The sequence below is a fragment of the Scophthalmus maximus genome, chromosome 4 (assembly GCF_022379125.1).
Source record: "Scophthalmus maximus strain ysfricsl-2021 chromosome 4, ASM2237912v1, whole genome shotgun sequence".
In the NCBI taxonomy this organism is placed as follows: domain Eukaryota; kingdom Metazoa; phylum Chordata; class Actinopteri; order Pleuronectiformes; family Scophthalmidae; genus Scophthalmus; species Scophthalmus maximus.
In genome coordinates this window covers 10,171,127-10,189,899 of record NC_061518.1, presented here as the reverse complement: position 1 = coordinate 10,189,899, position 18,773 = coordinate 10,171,127, and the positions used below count along the sequence as shown (strand labels likewise).

The 18,773-nt window shown below is 41.5% G+C and overlaps 2 protein-coding genes across 3 annotated transcripts; one reads left to right on the top strand and one right to left on the bottom strand.

Moving 5' to 3' along the window:
• The first annotated feature begins 26 nt into the window (after positions 1–26).
• Positions 27–5,529, top strand: ist1 (IST1 factor associated with ESCRT-III). 2 transcript variants are annotated; one of them, XM_035628510.2, is made up of 10 exons: positions 27–177; positions 747–850; positions 1,005–1,185; positions 1,298–1,385; positions 1,506–1,589; positions 1,706–1,816; positions 1,905–2,111; positions 2,859–2,960; positions 3,512–3,518; positions 3,691–5,529. In XM_035628510.2, the coding sequence occupies exons 2-10, from the start codon at positions 763–765 to the stop codon at positions 3,855–3,857; spliced, it is 1,035 nt and encodes a 344-aa protein (XP_035484403.1). In that variant the 5' UTR covers positions 27–177; positions 747–762; the 3' UTR covers positions 3,858–5,529. The 2 variants fall into 2 exon arrangements, with proteins under 2 accessions (XP_035484403.1, XP_035484402.1); XM_035628509.2 differs by having other exon boundaries at positions 3,473–3,518.
• Positions 5,530–7,413: 1,884 nt separating this feature from the next.
• Positions 7,414–18,701, bottom strand: LOC118302637 (polycystic kidney disease protein 1-like 2). The gene is made up of 23 exons (XM_035628944.2): positions 18,438–18,701; positions 17,624–17,731; positions 17,430–17,455; positions 17,303–17,336; positions 17,110–17,171; positions 16,937–16,999; positions 16,704–16,850; positions 16,494–16,606; positions 16,292–16,415; positions 16,081–16,200; positions 14,848–15,067; positions 14,421–14,602; positions 14,068–14,298; positions 13,705–13,806; positions 13,263–13,441; positions 12,501–12,647; positions 12,191–12,393; positions 10,783–10,970; positions 10,420–10,552; positions 9,527–9,722; positions 9,208–9,427; positions 8,877–8,961; positions 7,414–8,283 (listed from the first exon to the last, which is right to left on the bottom strand). Exons 1-23 carry the CDS (start codon positions 18,541–18,543, stop codon positions 8,237–8,239), a joined length of 3,036 nt encoding a protein of 1,011 aa, XP_035484837.2. The 5' UTR covers positions 18,544–18,701; the 3' UTR covers positions 7,414–8,236.
• Between the last annotated feature and the right edge of the window lie 72 nt (positions 18,702–18,773).

Below are 18,773 nucleotides of genomic sequence, written 5' to 3'. Positions count from 1 at the left end.
CGACTTTCTGGTTTCACTCCTGTGTGATGATCACTGTCAAGTAACGAAGACTCCGCCCACGACAGAAACGTCCCATGACGTAATCGAAGCTAATTGCGGAAGTGAACGAGGCGACGGACAAAAACAGACGGAAACAAACAAGTTGGTGTCGTACGCCTGAGTGACTGATATCTACCGGTGAGTTACCGACACTTACTCTGAAATGATTACGTTTATCTTTCCCAAACTATCCGACGGTGTTCGATCGGTTTGTTTAGATGTTGCTAGCGTTGAGCTAGGTAGCAAGTGCAAACGATGACAGATCAGAGGGAGTGCTAACAGAGCACGAGCTAGCTAACTGTCCGGTTCGACAACACAGACATGTTTTGAGTTTATAAACACAATATCACTGCGGTCGAGTATATATATATATGTTAAGTGAGACATGACATTGGTGACAAGGTAACGTGTAAAGTGTCGCGGTTTATGTGGCATCGTTAGCTTCTGCGTCGCGTCAGGCTAAAGCTAACTGTTGTATTGCTACGTAGTTTTCGTCAGTGAGCTAACTTATCGATGTCATCGCCGTGTTTTTGTCCGTGATGTATTTGTTTTGGAGAACATCTGCGGAGTCATTCTGCTGCGATGGGGCTGCTCACATGATTGGGTGACTCACTACTCACTCGACCGGGGGTGGGGGTGCGACGGACCGTGTTGGTTGGTTTCGGTTGAACACTTCCGCTCTTGTCTTGCTCCCCTGCTGCTGTCAGACGGTTCAGCATCACCATGTTGGGAGGAGGATTCAAAGCAGAGCGCCTAAAGGTGAACCTCCGGCTGGTCATCAACCGACTCAAACTCCTTGAGAAGAAGAAAAGTGAGTTCTGGGCTGAGTCAAAACACACACAGGTCTTCAACAGCTGATCAGTGGGTTCTTGTTTACAAGGTTCATTTTTTCCACTCTTACCTGTAATGACAATTTACCTCTTTCCCCCCTCTCCACACTCCCATTCACAAATTTCAAATGAAAGCTGAGCTCGCTCAGAAGGCGAGGAAGGAGATCGCTGATTACCTGTCGTCGGGAAAGGATGAGCGTGCACGGATCCGTGTGGAGCACATTATCAGAGAGGACTATCTGGTGGAAGCCATGGAGATCCTGGAGCTGTACTGCGACCTGCTGCTGGCTCGCTTCGGCCTCATTCAGTCAATGAAGTGAGCAGTGAACACACGGATGCACGGTGTACACAAATCATCGACTCTGTCTGCCTGTCACGGTGCTCAGCCTTGTCAAACCCCCTTTTTTTCTTCCTGTTTCTCCGATTAGGGAGCTGGATCCAGGCCTACAGGAGGCAGTGTCCACGCTCATCTGGGCAGCGCCTCGTCTCCAGTCAGAAGTGTCTGAACTAAAAATTGTTAGTGCTTGTAAATATAACAAAGTTCTGGTTACATTGCAAACAATATTGAACAAGTTCTGTCTATTTATTCCAGTTGGACGAGTCTTGACAGTCTTATTTCTAAAATGTTTCTTTCAGGTGTCGGAACAGCTATGTGCAAAATATAGCAAGGAGTATGGCAAGCTGTGCAGGACAAACCAGATTGGCACAGTCAACGATAGGGTAGGGACTCTTTTTTGTCCCCCACCAACTGCCCACAAGTCTGTTCAAGAATGCGCAAACCAATAAGTCTGGAAACGTTTGAGCTGCATCTAATCAAATATCTGTTGTGTTGATAGCTGATGCACAAACTGAGCTTAGAGGCCCCTCCCAAGATCTTGGTAGAGCGCTACCTGATAGAGATCGCCAAGAACTATAATGTGCCGTACGAACCTGACGCCATGGTCCGGGTGAGCATTCAAGAATCAGTTATCAGCGTGAAGGATGAAGTCATATTTTCTGTTTATTTACTTCTAGTTCACTCTTGTCTCCACACAGCCTGAGGTGGGTCCAGGAGAGGAGGCAGATCTGATTGACGTGGACACTGACAGGAAGTCTGGAGGAGGAAGAGGAGGAGGAGGAGGAGGAGGTGGTGGTGGTGGAGGGTTCAGTGCGCCTCCTGCTGGTGCAATGCCCATGCCTATGCCAATGCCTATGCCCATGCCAATGCCAACAGCTTTCAACTATCCACCTCCCAAAGGAGCCGTAAGGAATTCTTGTTAAAGGCCCCATTCTCTATGACTGTGTCGTGAGTTACGCATGTGGAGAAAACGTGAGAGGGCAATAGGAGTGGGCAACATCTTAACAGCACTTTGCCAAATTCATTCATTCATTCATTATTTATATTTACAATATTAAAATGAAGCTGGTGTAGCTTAGTGGGTTACACTGCTGACTTTGGTACAGACGGTCACGGTTTAATTCTAGGTCATCCCAGTGTGGGCCCTTAGGCAAGGCCCTTAACGCTACCTGCGTCTGTGATTGTAAGTCGCTTTGGACAAGTGTCAGCTAAATGAATGTAATGTAATAATGTAATGTAAAATCAAAATGGGGTTAAAACACAAGGAAGTTAAGGGATTTAAAACAGTTAAAATTACAAAATATCTTCTTATGACCAGCTTTCAAGAGACAGTTGCCCCAAATCACACAAAAAAATCTCACTTTGACCTTGAGGTATCAGGACATTCAGATAGCATTGTATTTATAGACAGATTTTGATATCTGTTGCTGATTATTGCATTGAAGACTGTAATCGTGGTGATCTGACACTGCCGAAGTTATAAGGAAAACGTTTTACAAGTGATCATTGCACCTACATTCTGACATATCTTCTGAAGTTGTAGTTCGTTATAGTTTTTAATAATTGTGGTACGTTATCTTTACTTAATTGATGAATGTACAGTTGTCAGTTCCCTCCGTCAGACTTGTACTTGACCGTTGTTTTTATTCCAGGAACCGTTTAATGCTCCTGTCGGAACCTATGATCACTTCCAGCACCCCATGGGAGGAGGGCAGCCCCCTCAGCTGCCCACTTCTCCCCCCACATATGAGTCTGTAAGTGACTGAAGCCTTCCCATCCATGCCCCCTTCCTGTTCCCACAGATGGACAGACGGACAGGGCAGGGCAGGGCAGGGCAGGGCAACACCCAGGGAAGAGCAGTTTATTCAGCTTGCTTGTAGTTTTGCCTGTCGCCTACTCTTTACACTGTTTCTCAGCACAAGCTAAATTCTTGCTTCATCCGCATGGATATAGACAACATGAAATGCTCATACTTAACCACTAACTAACTTTATTAGCTCCTCTGGGTGGAACTGAAATGAATAGTTGAGTTTTAAAAGCATTTTAGAGTAAGCTCAGGCTACTACAGTCCTAAAATGGGATATGCTAAAGGTGGCGGTGTCTCCAAAACCCCCTGCAGTGCTGCCCTTTGTTTTTCTTCCTGTTTGTGTTTACTTCTGCATCATTGAATGTAATTATTCTTTATTTCTGAATACTAACTCAAATGATATTCTTTCATTTCAACATGAAGATGAAAAAATTCCTGACGGATTTTTCTGTGTTTCAGATTGATGACCTAACTGGCATGCCTTCTGTTCCTTTCCAGGCTGTAGGTGAGTTTTGCCAACAGTCGCCAACAGTTAAAGGATGAGGCTGGCGATATTCTATATTTTGTCATCGTCAACAAATCAACAAAGTGCAATAGTGTATCAGTCTGTTTCGCAGTTCTTTCTAATCTCTATCTGTGGCACTCAACCTCAACACTAACCCTATATTACCATCCAGGTCCTGGGCCTTCCTCTCAGCTATTTGACAACAATGCTCTCCCAGAACTCCCCTCTGTTCCCGACACACTCCCCACATCTTCCTTCGGTGGTAACACCACCAACAGGGATGACATCGACTTCGACGATTTAACGCGGCGGTTTGAAGAGCTGAAGAAGAAGACTTAATTGCTATATCCTTGGTCTACACACACACACACACACACACACACACACAGTTCTGCATCATCACCTACACAGCTCAGAACAGGAACATCGAATATAGCTCAAGGCTCTGTATCAGATTTGGATAGTTCTCCTCCCCCTTCCATGGTGAAGCAGTCTTACACAAATATTAAACATACATGTATTCTTACCTCATTTACATTAACATGACCAACTTACTGAAGGTGCGGTTGCTCAGTTGACCCTGTCAGTTATCAGAAATCTCATTTCTGTTGGCAGTACCAGTGAGCAACATATGATTTAAACACATATATCAATTCTTACAATCATCATGTTGCGTGGAGCCCTTTTCACTTTAGATCACACTGATTTTATCATTTCCCGTTTGTCAGTGTGATGTAGTGTGTAATCAAACCTAGATTTTATTTGTTGCTATCGCCAGGGTTTTGCAGTCTGACTAATATTTGCTGCGCATGCCTTGATTCTACTTTGTAATTTGCCGTGTCCCGTGTGATCTCTGCCACTGTGTCACTCACTCCTAGCTCAGACTAGTCAAACAGGCTTGACTCGCCTCCCCAGTTTGGCGGTGGAGCTGGCATTCACGCTAAACAAAGTCTACAGATTGTTTCCAAGGCAATGCTGCAGTGCTCAACAAAAAGGCATCACGACAGATAGAAGCCATATTTTCTGTGACTTGCACAGTCATGCATTTCTGCATATTTCAAACACTCCTTGCTCAACGAGCTTCTAAAATTTTTATTCTGTTCATCTGTTACAAGGGTTATGGGGGAAGAGATGTAAAGTGATAAAACTGTATGCAAATCCTTAATATAGTACATTTACATTGTTATAGATAGACCTATTAACATGAATGATTTAATTGTACAGCAAAAACATTAGCCCTAAATAAAGTTTTTTTTATGCCCTTTTGAATGTTAGTTTTGCCAAACAGCTGCACTTTCTTTGAAGTCCTCAATCTGCAGGAAAAAAAATGTGTGCAGACAACAGCCGCCACGCATCAAACCTGATTGGATTGATAAGATACAGATATTGACCCCCGAGTTAATGGTGTTCTCTGGTCGTTTTTCTTTTAATGTATGTGTGCCGCTGCATTTGCCTTAGTTACCATCTCCCATCAGAGGCCTTGTCAGTTTGTACTAGATTATACATTTGTTGTCCATCAAGATGCACTGAGTCTCGGTTGTTAAGATTATACCCTTTTTTTTTCTTGACTTGGAACAATACTGTCAAGTCTTTTGAGTTTAATTTTGCATATTAGATGGAAAAAAAACCTCTGCACTGGCAATAGAGATGTTATTTCTCTTTTTTTGTTTTCGTGCAGACATGACACGATGTTGCTGCGACGTAACCACACCAAATGAATGGTGGCCTTGAAATAAAATGATTCACCAACCACTGGAAAGCACACAGAAAAGCTTTCCAGCTGGGCGATGGAGGAAAGTTTATTTACAGGTGTCACATGTTTGGGAGAAAGTAGAGAGAGATTATTAACACTACACAGAACTGTGATCTGCTCACTGTCTTTTCTATGACAGACTGTTCTTTCATGCTAAACCTTGACACAAGATGGTGTATTGTTGCAAATAAAAATGACAACTTGTTTTTCCACTGTATAGTAAAATACCAATTTAATAAAAGATTATTTGGAACTGGACACCGGTGAGGTTTTTTTCTTTTAATTCTGTTACTTACAATACTTCCTCTGATTTACAACACTGTTGTGTCAAGTAGTAACCAGCAGGGGTCCTCAGTGTAAAGAATTACTCCTAGAGATTGACAGCAGTAATGACATACAATAAATCTTTATTGATTGAGGAATGGGATTATTATTGTATATCCTTGAGGTTTAGTTTTCTTATTTTAGATTCTTCATTGATCATAATAATTGTGTCTTGATAGCAGTGCACCACTGACACATATTCTTACCTGCTCAAATGTTTTAAACGTATGAAAAACAAAGGCTTCACCTTTTCTTTTAGAGGGCGCAAGTAAGGGCAGCTATGAAGGTGGCAGCTGTTCAGTTGTATGCATTTAGAGATCATTACAAAATAGTTGGAAAGGTAACACAAATCTGCAGTTAAAAGGAGTCTTTTTGTAAAAAAAAATGTGATAGTTAAGGCATTTGAAAATGATAATGTCAGATAATATCCATGAGCATAAGAGGCTGAAGAGGGACACTTTAAAAGCAGCAAACTTAAGAGTTTGCATTAACTCTTGAAACCAGTATTTTTTTGGTTTAAATGCTCAAGTGTAGTGTATGTTGCTCTGTGTGATAAAGCAGGACAACCATTCTTTAAACATTGCTATGTTGAATGGACCAGTCATAATAGTTTAAATGACGTGTTTAACAGATACTTTTACTCTTACAGATTTGCAATGATTATTCCACTGAGAAGTCTCAAAGGAAAGAATCACAAGCTTCCTATGTTGGTGTTGAGAGGCTGTGATAGTTGTTCTAGTTTTCTGTGTCAGAGTCTGAGGATTACATCACCTGGTTAACTAGGTCATACACTGATTTTTCAGTAGTGGATATACAGTAAACAACAAAAGCAGTTTATTAATTTGAATGTGAATACTAGAATATCATCCATATGTAAATTGACTGGATGACATAGAATAAATATATACTGTAGCCTACTTATTAACAAACACTTTTGATTAGAAATTTCCAGCGGTTTACAACTACCATTTCAATAAAGCCTGTTCGTTGATCGGTCACTATATTTTGGAAGTGTTCAAAATTAGCTGCGGATAAATACAAAAATCACTGTCTACAAACGTAAAAAAAGAAAAAAGACCTCAATGTACTGGTCCTAATGGATTAAAAACACAACTTCTAAATCCTTGTAAATAGGATATTAATTTACTATAAAGATATCGTATAAGATATATATATATATATATGTCAGGTGTTAATCAAGCTTACACATCCAATACATACAGTACTAATAATCAAATATGTAAACCAGGTGTTTCTGAGAAAATAAAAAGTACAGGATGTTTATGGGGTATCAAAAGTGTCTGTAGACGTGTGTGTGTGTGTTCCCAAACCAAGAACACAAATGTGAATGTAATAAGGTCTGTTATATAAATCATTCTGAGGGAGAACCGACTGAATCACATTGAAGTAGGCGTATGTATCATGAGGATGATGTGCACCTTCAGCGTGTATTACAGTGACGGAGGTGAAATGACATAAAAAGTGATCAATTAATAATTAGCTCCCACATGAGCAATTACTCGCCCGAAAGTGAAAGTCTGTGTTGGTGTCCAGTCTGTGCTGTTGGCTGTTGTACACTGTGATTACTCACCATGTTGACACCAGTGGACTGTGGCTGCTGGGAGTCTTTGAACGCCGATCATACCAATATTTATAAAAGGTGCTAATAGCAAATAAATTGTAGCAACAACAAATATTTTAAGGTTTTTATTATCTTAAACTAAACAAGACAGAATCCGTCTTTAAACCCTTTTGGTGAGGAGTGAAAAGGAATAATTGAAGAAGTGGATGCTGATTCAGGGAGACGGAAACCAGGGATGTCTTAAGCAGAAGTATTTATTATAAGAGTTCAATATATATCAAGGAGATTTATGGTTCGTTTACGCAGATCAACAAGGGGGTCAGTGTATGGCGCCCCAAGACAATCTGCCTGTTCCTATAGTGTATTTAGTTCAGGGTAATGTCGTCATCTCCCCGCGACTATGACACCTCGAGAGAGACTTCAGCTGCTCGATGATTGTTGTGGCTTGCCACAGACAGGTTGACCTTGCTTGGTGCCTGAGAAGACTCGTCTTAACAGTTTCTCAGGGGAGGATAGACAAAATTCCACGAGAAGGAGGTGACGAGACAACATTTAGAACAATAATAGAACAATGAAATGTCAAAATAACCTTAGTAAAATCAACTAAATAATGAATGACATTCAATAATTCAACATGAATGCTAATCCACTGGTTTTATGAATAGGTCATGACAGGGTTTTACAGTTTTTGACAACTTAACCAGCTCGAAGCTGTAAATTGATTCTACGACTTGTGTATTTTGACAGGGAATGAACAGTGTTGTCCACAAATGAACAAAAGCCGTTTAAGTAAGCAAGCTGGGTTTTTTTTTATGTACACATACATTATCGCGGGCAGTAAGTGACGAGGAAGAAGCAAGACGCATCGACATGCAAGAGCAACATTTTACCGTGACTCACCATTTCAGAAATCATTCTCAGGCATTGGTAAATTCTGTACACATGCAAAACACCAGAATGTGTTACGCAATCTCGTGTTCACAAAGTCAAACTTCCAATAAGTGCAAAAGAGTGTCATCGGAGATGAGACGGCATATCCGGCGGCTAAATGCAGCTTCCTCACAGTGTGTCCCTGCCAGAGTAGCGTGTACACCTGTCCTGTTGCTCTGTTAAATGGAGGAGACAGCGCAGTGAGACTCGCAGTACTTAACTTCTCTTAAACCGAAGGAAAGGATGCGCTGTTACACTTAAAGAGAGAGAGAGAGAAGTCAGTGTGGAGGAGGAGAAAACTAAAAGGGTCACAAGTTTTAGAGTTGTCAAAGCAAATAGTTTCACTGTTCCATACGCATCATTACATACGTGCCCTCTGCAGTCACCCCGAAACCACACGCCATGGATACACCTGTCTGCTTTATCAAATATGAATCAGGAGACTGGGCTCAACAATTTATGTGTAAAATTAAATTTAGCTGCAATTTTTTTCCAAATCTTGCAATCAAGTATATTAAAAGGCTGTTTTGTTTTTTCCAGTTATATAGGTATTATTTAATATTGCATGAAAGAATTTTGGAGTAAAAAGCTTGAAAATAATATGTACCCTTAGGGTTTATATCTAATTTGTGATTTTATATTTTTTTTGTTTTTTACAAATTAGTGGCAGAAGAAAGAAAAGCTGCAAAATGTCACTCTAAAACTGGAAAGGAGCCCGAAGAGGCCAATCAGCTCTGGTTACAGATGAGCTGCAGAATGTTTTACTTACGTAACAGCACTTGCTCGATTTCCTCAGTCTCCTCCACAGACACAGGTTTCAGCAGCAGCGCGAAGAAGACAGCGATGCCAATCACCTGCGAACGGAATCCAGCCACAGAAAATCCTCATTAAATGTTGTATTACCTGATACATTTAAAAAAACAAAAAACAGAAATCTTTCAAAACCATCTGCGGTATTTTCCAGAATGCAGATTATCTCAAAAATTGTCCCAATAACGAGTGCGACAAGTTGTAAACATGAAATCCAGTTTTTAGACTCACTACGATTAGTGACTTAATGAGATGATTCATTTTGATGAAGTTTTCCTGTCTTCACCGACCTTGAGTGGCTGCAGTATGAAGATGCTCTGGAAGAGGGAGAGGCCCAGAGACATGACCCACTTGGTGGACTTGTCTTTGCCGTACTCAAAACCGTACAGCAGGGTGAAGTAAGTGGACACCGCGCTGATGGACAACAACAGGAACCATCCCAGGAAGACGCACCACCAGGGCAGCCAGCATCCATCGGTCCCCCTCTTCTTCCTCTTCGCGGGAGGCGGGCTGGGCAGGACACAAAAGATGCTCCAGTGAAGTAAAAAAAGACGTTACATTTCTACTCTACTCAGGTGTTTTTGTTTGTGTGTCGGCTGGAGCGCTGACCAGTAGGCCAGGTGACTGGTGAAGACCATCTCAGCCTTGCGGACCAGCACGTTGGTGTTGTTCAGCGCCTGCTGGTACAGTTGTGGACTCTGGAAGTTTTTTCCGTCCAGTCTCTCCAGGTCCATCAGGAGGTGACAGAGGCCAGCTAGGAGGAACTTGCTGCAGTAAACCCAGTGAGGGTCACTCTCACTCTCCCCTGTGACAGGATTACACACAGAGGGACCTGCATGTTATTACGTTTTTCTACACAGCATGGCCATTCCACTACTAATACTTCTAGAATTGGTGTATATTTTTGCCCGAAAGAAAAAATTGCCTAAAATATATAAGTTTCATGAGTGTCCTATGAAGGAAAAGGTGTCAGCATCACATTAATATGCAACACTGAGTTTACATGTTCGTTTATTAAAGTGAACATGGGCACTGTCATTTTTTCTAAGACGATCTCGCATACAACCTCCTGCTGCTGTAAATGCTCACTAGTGCATCAAATCAGCAACTGAAACTGTTTTTTTCAATATTTGCTCAAAATTACATGGCCCAGCTGATTTGGCCTATTTTTTTAAGTATAAATTTGTGATTTGTTTTTAAACTAGAATTTACTGGGCTCAGGACTGAGAGAATCAGAAAGGCTGGAAAGGAGTCATACTCTGTTGGTTTGGTTATTTCATGGGATGTGTTGACAAAAATATACAATATGGCCTCATTCTTCAAATCTTTATTGCATCAGAATATATCTGTGCCCTAATGTGACAAATGGAACTTTTCCACCTTAGCTTGTTGGCCTTCAGTCCCACTTGACTGGCAGAAGCCCCCCTTTCTTACAAGTCTTGTTAAGCATGGAGGCAATCACTGCTTTTTCTGTAAAAGAAAATCATTAAAATAGAAACTACCTTGCATAAGTTGGAGGAATTCATGCACCCTGTCCAAGGCTGAGCAGAGGTCAGTGGTGGACTCCAGCCTGGGCATCTCTGACATCTTGTTCCTCGGACTTCTGCTCACCAGAGAAATCACCTCCTCTGTATCCTGGGATGGATGCACAACAAACAGCAAATGCTACACGTGTACAGTATACTGTTTGATCAAATACATAGAAAAGTACGAGTACAAATAAAACAGTAAAAGGTACGTGGAGGTCAAAGCCACAAAGGTCACATAAAGGAAATGCAACATAAACTGAATACAAAACATGTTTCATGACTTACGAGGACAGTGATGAGTGAAGTGTAATTCATCACACACACACACACACACACCTTCAGAATAGTTGGTATGGTAATTGCACGGGGTCTCAGGTTCTCCTCAGAGTCGTCTTTTTGAGAATTTGAGATGATGCGCGGTCGGATGCTTCGGAAGATGGTAATTATGAGGATGTTGATTGGGAACATGAGGAGACCACTCTGAACGCCCACCATGATCTCCTGCCACGTGATTTGCAATGAACCTTGACAGATGCAAAAACAAGGACGCGGTTGTCATTGATGTGAATAACAGGCCCCGTCAATAACAGAAAAAAAGCATTTTGTTAAATGCAAAATATTTTCTTCTATGTACTGATGTTTAAAATAACTCTGTGTTTCTTTGTGAGGAAGGAGTCCAGATTTAATTGGTCCATAGAATGAAAGTGGTGTCAGGATACAAAGAGCACAGTAATAAAAAGGAAATCACCAATGATTTTGAGGTTGATACTAACTATTATAAAAATTGAAACTTTGTGGTTGATGAAATCTCTTATAAAATGTTTTGTGACGATTTTTACTTCCAATTAACAACAACCCAATGGCAGGTTCACACATGTTTACCAAATGAAAAATAAAAATATACGTATATTTTACAAAATTTAAAAAAATGTACATTTGGTATTTTAAAATCATGTACTTGGTTGTATTTCTATTTGAATATTAACCATCCATCCATTTTGCTGGAGAACAGGACTTGGAAGATAGCCTAGTCTATAGATATTTTATTTAAACATATCTAATTTCAGTGTGAAATGTTCAGTTAAATGTGAAATAGTTTGTGAGATAAAAGCCAGATTCTTGAGTTGCTTCTCCACACAGGAATTATTGTGAATAATTCTTTCAAGTCTAGCTTTCATTGCTGGTTATAAACACCCACATGTACATGTAGTCTGCACATTGTGGGAAAGGTGTTTGTGGTTCCACTTCTGTTGTGTGTGCTCCACTTTTCAACACCTATGACCTCTAAAAAAGCAACAAACAAGCTCAGTATTATGAAAACGTTCATTAAAAACGTCTCAGTTCTCTCATCTCACATACTTTATTCATTTATTCCTGCAAGGCTGACCTGACGCCTCCATAGGTGATACGTCGATACATCAGCTATATCAACAGAGAGCTAATAAACTTGTTTCTGAAATTACACCTCCAGCTCGCACATTGGCTTCAACCTTTTAACCTCTAATCTGAAACTTTGCAACCTTAAGAGAACCTCTCATTATATTTGATTTCAAATATGTGCCCTCAATATCAAATACATGTGTCAATATGTGCATCACTTAAGAAATTGTGGGTTTGTTTCTGACAGTGTCCACACAAGCATTATCAATTAGTATAGAATTACTATATGTAGTTTTCCCTCTTGGGTGAAAGTTTGCTCTTCAAGAGAGTAATGCGATAAATAGTTGAGGACTCTGTTATTCACCTAAGGTAAAAATTACTGGTGAGCTCTCATCTATAGGGATGTTCCAGAAGGCAATATTGATGGCCATGGTGCAGAGGAGCAGGCTCATGCAGCAAGAGACCCTCTGAGCACGCGTGAACGGGCTGCGTGATGGAGGATCCACTATGGACACCCAGATGTGTTCGTCCCTAAAGCCAGTCGATGTTCTGCTCTGGAAAATATTCCTGACGAGGAAAAGACAGAAACCCGTCATGACACAAATCGATTGACGTGACTCTCACTGGAGCTTTCATTGGTTCAGTCCGGCAGTGTGAAGTCGACCGACTCTGACCTGAAGCTGGCGATCTCGTTGCTCTTCGCAGCGTTAAAAGTTTTCTTGGTCATGCCGTCTCCCCGGTCGGCACTCAGCCAGCAGTCACAAAAGAAGTGCCACACGTGTCGTGTTTGGAGGTCTTGTATGGTCACCTTGCTTATATACCTTTTCACAAGCAGAAGTCATTACACACAAAAAAACGTAAGACATTTATAATATGGGTATTTCAATTTAAGAAATGCGAAAATATCAGATAATCTCTCAGCTACACAGGGCAACTGTGCAAACTGGGAGCAAAAGCATGGTATTATATAGCATCATCCCCTAATGCTGCATTGGTCATAGTATCTCACTGGAAGAACTAAAATGCTTTTATATCACCCAAAGTATTTTTCTCCACCAAAGTGTGTGCACGTGCACAGTATGCTTAGAGTGGTATTTAACGAGGAGTGTTTACAAGGTAGTGCTGAATGATGGAGTAGGGCTGACATGGAAGCGGTTCTACAGAGGCACTAACCTGTGCACACCTCTTAAAACCCTGTTTACAGGCTGACACCTGCTAGTTATCCACATGTTAAGTGCAGAAAAGACGAAAAAACACAGCTATATATCACGTAAAGGTATAACCTAAAATTACATTACAGCTTGTACATGTCATTTATACTCATCTAAAAAACATTCAATTTCCATGGGAATTTTCAGCACTGTGCCTGTATTCGATGGCGTTGGACTTAATGCACGGACCGTTACTGAGGTGTGCGTATTCTCAGCCCCTCGTACCATGATGGGCGACCTCCAGAGTTGTCGTGCTGCAGCCGGAGGTTTCGCACGTCTCCCAGGGGGAATGGAGTGGCCAATAGGAACATGTCGACAGCTCCTCTCTCTAACACCGGCTTGTCGGGATCTGTGAGGGTGTGTGTCTCACTCTCTCCTTCTGTGCCAGTCAGCTTCACGGTGACCTACGGGACAGCAAAACATAAACTCAACATCACTGGCTTCACACACACACACACACACACACACACACACACACACACACACACACACGGCTTTAATCTGAATTATACAAAAATGTTATTATATGGTCTTAATGAAGCAGTATGGGTCTTTGAGCCAAGATTTACTATAACCTTAGGGAAAGCATTATTCAACGTGGCATTTCAAAAAAGAAATCAGAAATTAAAAAAAGAAAAACAATCTGTAAATGAAAGAAGAATCTTACTCTGGCAGTCGTCCCAGCATTCTTGCGATGGCCAGTTTGGACACTGATCAGGTAGTTGTACTGAGCACCTGGGTGGTTCTCTTCCAGCAGTGTCATCTTTCTCTGAAGGATGACCCAAAGCAGAAATTGCTTTTTTTTGGAGTTACGTTTCCAAACAAAATATCCACCATTCAAAAAAAAATCACATTAGGTGATATGGTTATAAATTATTGATAATCGAGAACAGAGTAAACACTTTTCTACATGGTGACTAAAAACTTCATACTAAGGATAATAATAATATTTTATATATATATATACATATCTATGTATATATATATAAAAGCACAAAAGTATTGACTATTACAGTGTGGATAGACTGACCTTAGAGCGTGACCTGCGGTCGGCATAGCCGGCCCACAGCAGCGTGACCAGGTAGAGGCCAAAGAAAGCACACAGCAAGGCGAGCACCACATAGTTCTCAGAAACGGTGGAGAACAACTCTGCCGTACGAGATATGTCCACGTAGTTTGGCATCACAAAGAAGGTGCTCCCAAACAGAGTGAGGTGGTTGCAGAGACAGTGTGCAAGCCTTGGAGTGCTTCTCTCTCCCACCTAGGACAACGACAGCACGTCACTGTCTGATATGCAAATGCTGCAACTAAAATATCACGGGACATGCAGAGCAGAAAGCAATACAGCCAAGTTGATCTGACTTTATCCAGGTGAAAACTCACCTGGCAGCCATCTGTGGTCCACGTCTCCCTCCCTGTGTGCCAGTAAAGACACTTGCTCATAAAAGAAGTGAAAGTCAGTGTCAGGCCTGGTTCCCATGTGGAATTAAAGAGTCTGGTGTCAACATACCAGACTCCAGGAGTCTGCTGTAACATCTCTGGGGTTATCATCCAGCGATAGCCTCCTGTAGCAAAATGCAGATAGGTATGACAGAGAGAACTGGAAACACATACAGTACATGTAAAGAAAAGTATGCTCACTAAGTGTGTCTTTAACTGTTTGGTGATGTTGTAAGTGATTGTTCTACTGCTGCAGAAACAGAGGAACTTAGCAGTCATGGGAACTGTTAAACTCAAGTAGCAAAAGAGTCAGAACTCAGAGGTCAGAGTTCGCAGTAGTAGATCGACACCTGGTTGTGGGGATGGTTACCTGTTGGGCTCAAGACGGCCGTGCTGTTGGAGTATGTAGAGTTACGAGGTGACCCGCGAGACAGGGTAACAACCAGTGACAAATTGGCACTGGGCTCTGCGTTGAAGATGACAGTCACATTAGGGTCTGAGACGTTGATTGTGGTCAGTGCGTTTGTGTTTTTCTCCAACACAACAGTATTATTCGTCAGCGCTAAAGCAGCTGGACGAGGCATAAAGATCTGGAGAGACCAGGAAAACAAGTATAGTGTCATGTTATACGCAGAAAGAGTATCATGACAGTCGTTTGTTTGTCCCACAACAGGCTTTCAAAATGAGAAAATTAAGCAAAATATTCAGAAACAGAACAGGGAAGTTGCAGGGGATCATGATACAAAACTCCTAACATGGCCTCCCAGTATGAACCAGTATTTCTTCCTCATTCTAATATATACACATTACAGCCGGTCATATGTCGCCTTATGATCCTCTAGAAGCCTAACATCTTTGAATTTCCATATTCAGGACAAATCAAATTGTGTGAGCTCTGTGAGGAAAGGTCAGTTTGATTTGACAAAAGAGAGAAAACATTTCATAAAAAGGCTAAAAAGGGTGAAAGAAAGACAAATATGTAGACGAACAGATTACCAAAATTGGACTGGTTATTTTCTAAGTTTGTCTATAACGAAATACTTAATCTCTTCGGCACATCGGCACCACATTATCACAAGTATCAGGGCTTTGAAAAGATTGTGCAACAAACTGTGCCTATTCCGAACAAAGAACCACATGGACCTTTTTTTGCTGAGGAGGACATGGCTGGTAATCTTTGGACTCAATTCAGGGTCCTTTTTGAGCCAGCACGAACCAGATGGGCATATTTACTTGTAAGATGACAATAACTGATTCTCCACAGCTGACCTTAGAAGGGGGGACAGGAGTGTGCAAAGTGCTCTTGTAAACATGGTGTCACAAGCTCCATCCCGTCACCTGCCAGTGTGAAGCTTCACTGTAGACACTCTGACCAGTCTTTCTAAAATCACTGGCTTGTGTAACATGACAGTCTCACCTCTGTCTTTTTCAAACCTGCAATGACCGGCCCCAGGGAGCCAACGAGAAGTTGAATTTTCTGTGTATGTAATGTACAATGTTCTGGTCTCGAACCATTGTCACCCTTTCTTTCTATTTGGTGGCTACCAAAACTAACAACACTATAATGAAACAACACAATGTCCAATTCTCCTGTTGTCTGTACCTCTATCATCTCCGTCAGGTTTTCCAGCTTTATGTCTGATTCTCCATTGCTGAGTAAAATGCTGCACACAGTTCCTGAGATGTCATCAGAGGGATGGGGATTCATTGAAAACATAGACATCTGAGAAAGAGAAAAGCTCTGTTTAGAAGGCTGTGGATGACAACAATCAAAAACACACATATATGCACACACACAATGATAACACACAGACCTGAGTGTAGATTGTGCTTTGCCCTTTAAGTTGAGCCCGAAGTGCTGAATATGAGGGGAGTTTGACGAACTCACCATCTTTCTCCGAACCCAGCACTGCATTGCCGAGGTCAGCGGATTTGTAACTGACAGGGGGGGGGTTAAACTTTTTAATAGTTTAAACACAAAAAGGTTACAGAAATTTAAAAAAGATAAATACCAACCTTCTCTGATAGATGGTGCCTTTACGGTGCTTGATGACAAATGTCTGGGAGGTTACTGAACCTGTCCGACTGGCGATGATCCGAAAGATCTCAAAAACCTGCTCAAACAAAGCCTGGGGGGGGGGGGGGCGCACAATCCCCTGCTTTCAGAGCCACAACAACAACAACAACATGTGTATGATTGTTTGTGTCACAATCTTTTGAACCTACTGGGGGGTTTGGATTCGTCTGGATGTCGCATTTTTTCATTGAGAGGAGGAGGATGCCAGTGCTGCAGTTGATGATGTGGCTGATAGTGTCATTGTTTAGCAAAGATGACTCTTTCGTGCCCGCCAACAAATACTGGATGAATTTGTCCTGTAAAAGGGGAGAAACAGACCGGAGAATTTAACATGCCGTGAAAAACTCTCAACACATGGGGTTTCCGGAGCGAAGCTACCCACCCTGTTGTCATCTGTCGGCTCCCCAACTGTTGTTTCCATTCGCCGTAGTTCTTTATCTGCTTCCTGTCTCAAAAAAGACCCCAGCACTTTTTGTCTTTTTTTTTTTACAATGTACAATGAAATGGTCCTCATGATTCACGGTCTGTGTGTAAGATTAATGAGGCATCTCTCACCAGGAGAAGTGTTTCAATGTTTGAGACAGATGAACCCATGGCATTTACATTCCTCTTGGGTCCTGAAATCAAAGTGTGTGTGTGATTGCGTGTTTGAGAAATGGAGACAGGCACAGAGGCAGATACGCAGATTTCCGATTTTGTGTCGTTCTTCGCACTCAGCGATGACATATAATGTTTCAATCTGACTTACGAGATCTGCTTGCATGACCGGACTGGATTGTCTTCTGCATAGGCAACATGAACACAAGAATTCAGTCAATTTAAACTTCAATTAAAATTCGGTCTGGATGTTTATATGGCTTCTTCTGATCTCTTACCGCTGTGTATGACGAAGACCGCAAATCTTAAAAAAACAAGAGGGACACTTTTAACCCAATGCATTGGTGATAAAAAAAAGGAAACCTGTAATAAACTCACTCGTTTGTTAATAATGCAAGAGAAGGAAGGAAGACAGAAAAGAAAAAGGAAAGAAGGATGAAGCTGAAGCAGTGATTAGGAAGCTGTAACGTACTGTAGGTGCAGATGAAGCTTCGTCTCTGGTTGCAGTCAGATGTTATGATGATCTGAAGAGGAGTCAGCGTCATGTATGTGCAGTTGTACTCTGAAAGATCACCATTGTCTGTTTTGGAAATAAGACACACACACACACACATACCCACACACACACACAAACACGCACACACACAAACGCACGCACACACACACACACACACACACATGTCACAAGTAACCTAGTGTGAGCTATGAGAAAGGGGTACACATTCGTATACAGATGGCTTCTGACTTTCTTTAACACTGTCGCAGTTTACTTTCTGTACTTCCACGATGCAGTAAAAACCCTATTCTAGTGTTGCTATTTCATAAGACATGAGAAGTTTCTAATTTATCCATCCTAAATCTTTCAATTACTGATTTATTGTTCAATGGTTGGATAATAAAATATGTGATTTTAATCTTCATATTGTATATTCTTACACTGACCTTCTGACACAGTTTTGCTGTTGCTCGTTAGACACTGACACATTTGAGAAGTTTGTCTCATTTTGTTAGATGAAAAGAAAAGTCAACCCAGCCGTATCCGGTGGAAAAAGAGAGTCAGGGTATTTTAATGTGTGCCACTTTCTCTTTCAAGTATTGAATAACTTAAATTTAAATCAAGCAAACTGAAAAGTTTATTTTCCTTGAGCTGTCCTTGAGCTGTCCACCCGCATGTGAAGCCCATGGTTGTGGGTGTCAAATTGAAACTGCTTGATTTTAAGCATCAGAAGAAAGAAAAAAAGGCCTAACTATAAAAAACTAATTATGTGTTTATCTATTTTACTCACTTCTGCTTGGTTCCCCTTGGACCCCCTCCCCCAGCCACCAAGTGAAGTTGCTGGTGTTTCTCTCTTTGGAGATGTTCTTCAGGAGAAGTTTGATCGGGCCGTTCATCACCTTCAGGAGCTCCCCTCCTCGCTCTTCACAGCGGCTCCTGGCTTGGGACCAGGTTTCCGATTCCTCCTCTAACTCTAAACAGACATTTCTGAAAACAAGATCACATGGGGCAGGTAAATCGTTCCCGGTACAGGCCTCGGACTTTTCAGAAAAAGGTAGAAATCCAGCTGAAATCCACAGAACGACGGCGGTTCGAAGTAACACGTCCATGGTTATTGTAATGAACC

Bases quoted from the DNA above. Each gene is read 5' to 3' on its own strand.
- LOC118302637 (XM_035628944.2), bottom strand. From the start codon at position 18,543: ATGAACGGCCCGATCAAACTTCTCCTGAAGAACATCTCCAAAGAGAGA. The intron at 16,851-16,936 runs GTGGGTAGCTTC...CCCCTTTTACAG, and splicing joins AGCCGACAGATGACAACAGG to GACAAATTCATCCAGTATTT. The intron at 12,394-12,500 runs GTCAGAGTCGGT...TTTCCTCGTCAG, and splicing joins AACGAGATCGCCAGCTTCAG to GAATATTTTCCAGAGCAGAA.
- ist1 (XM_035628509.2), top strand. From the start codon at position 763: ATGTTGGGAGGAGGATTCAAAGCAGAGCGCCTAAAGGTGAACCTCCGG. The intron at 851-1,004 runs GTGAGTTCTGGG...TTCAAATGAAAG, and splicing joins ACTCCTTGAGAAGAAGAAAA to CTGAGCTCGCTCAGAAGGCG. The intron at 1,590-1,705 runs GTAGGGACTCTT...TTGTGTTGATAG, and splicing joins TTGGCACAGTCAACGATAGG to CTGATGCACAAACTGAGCTT.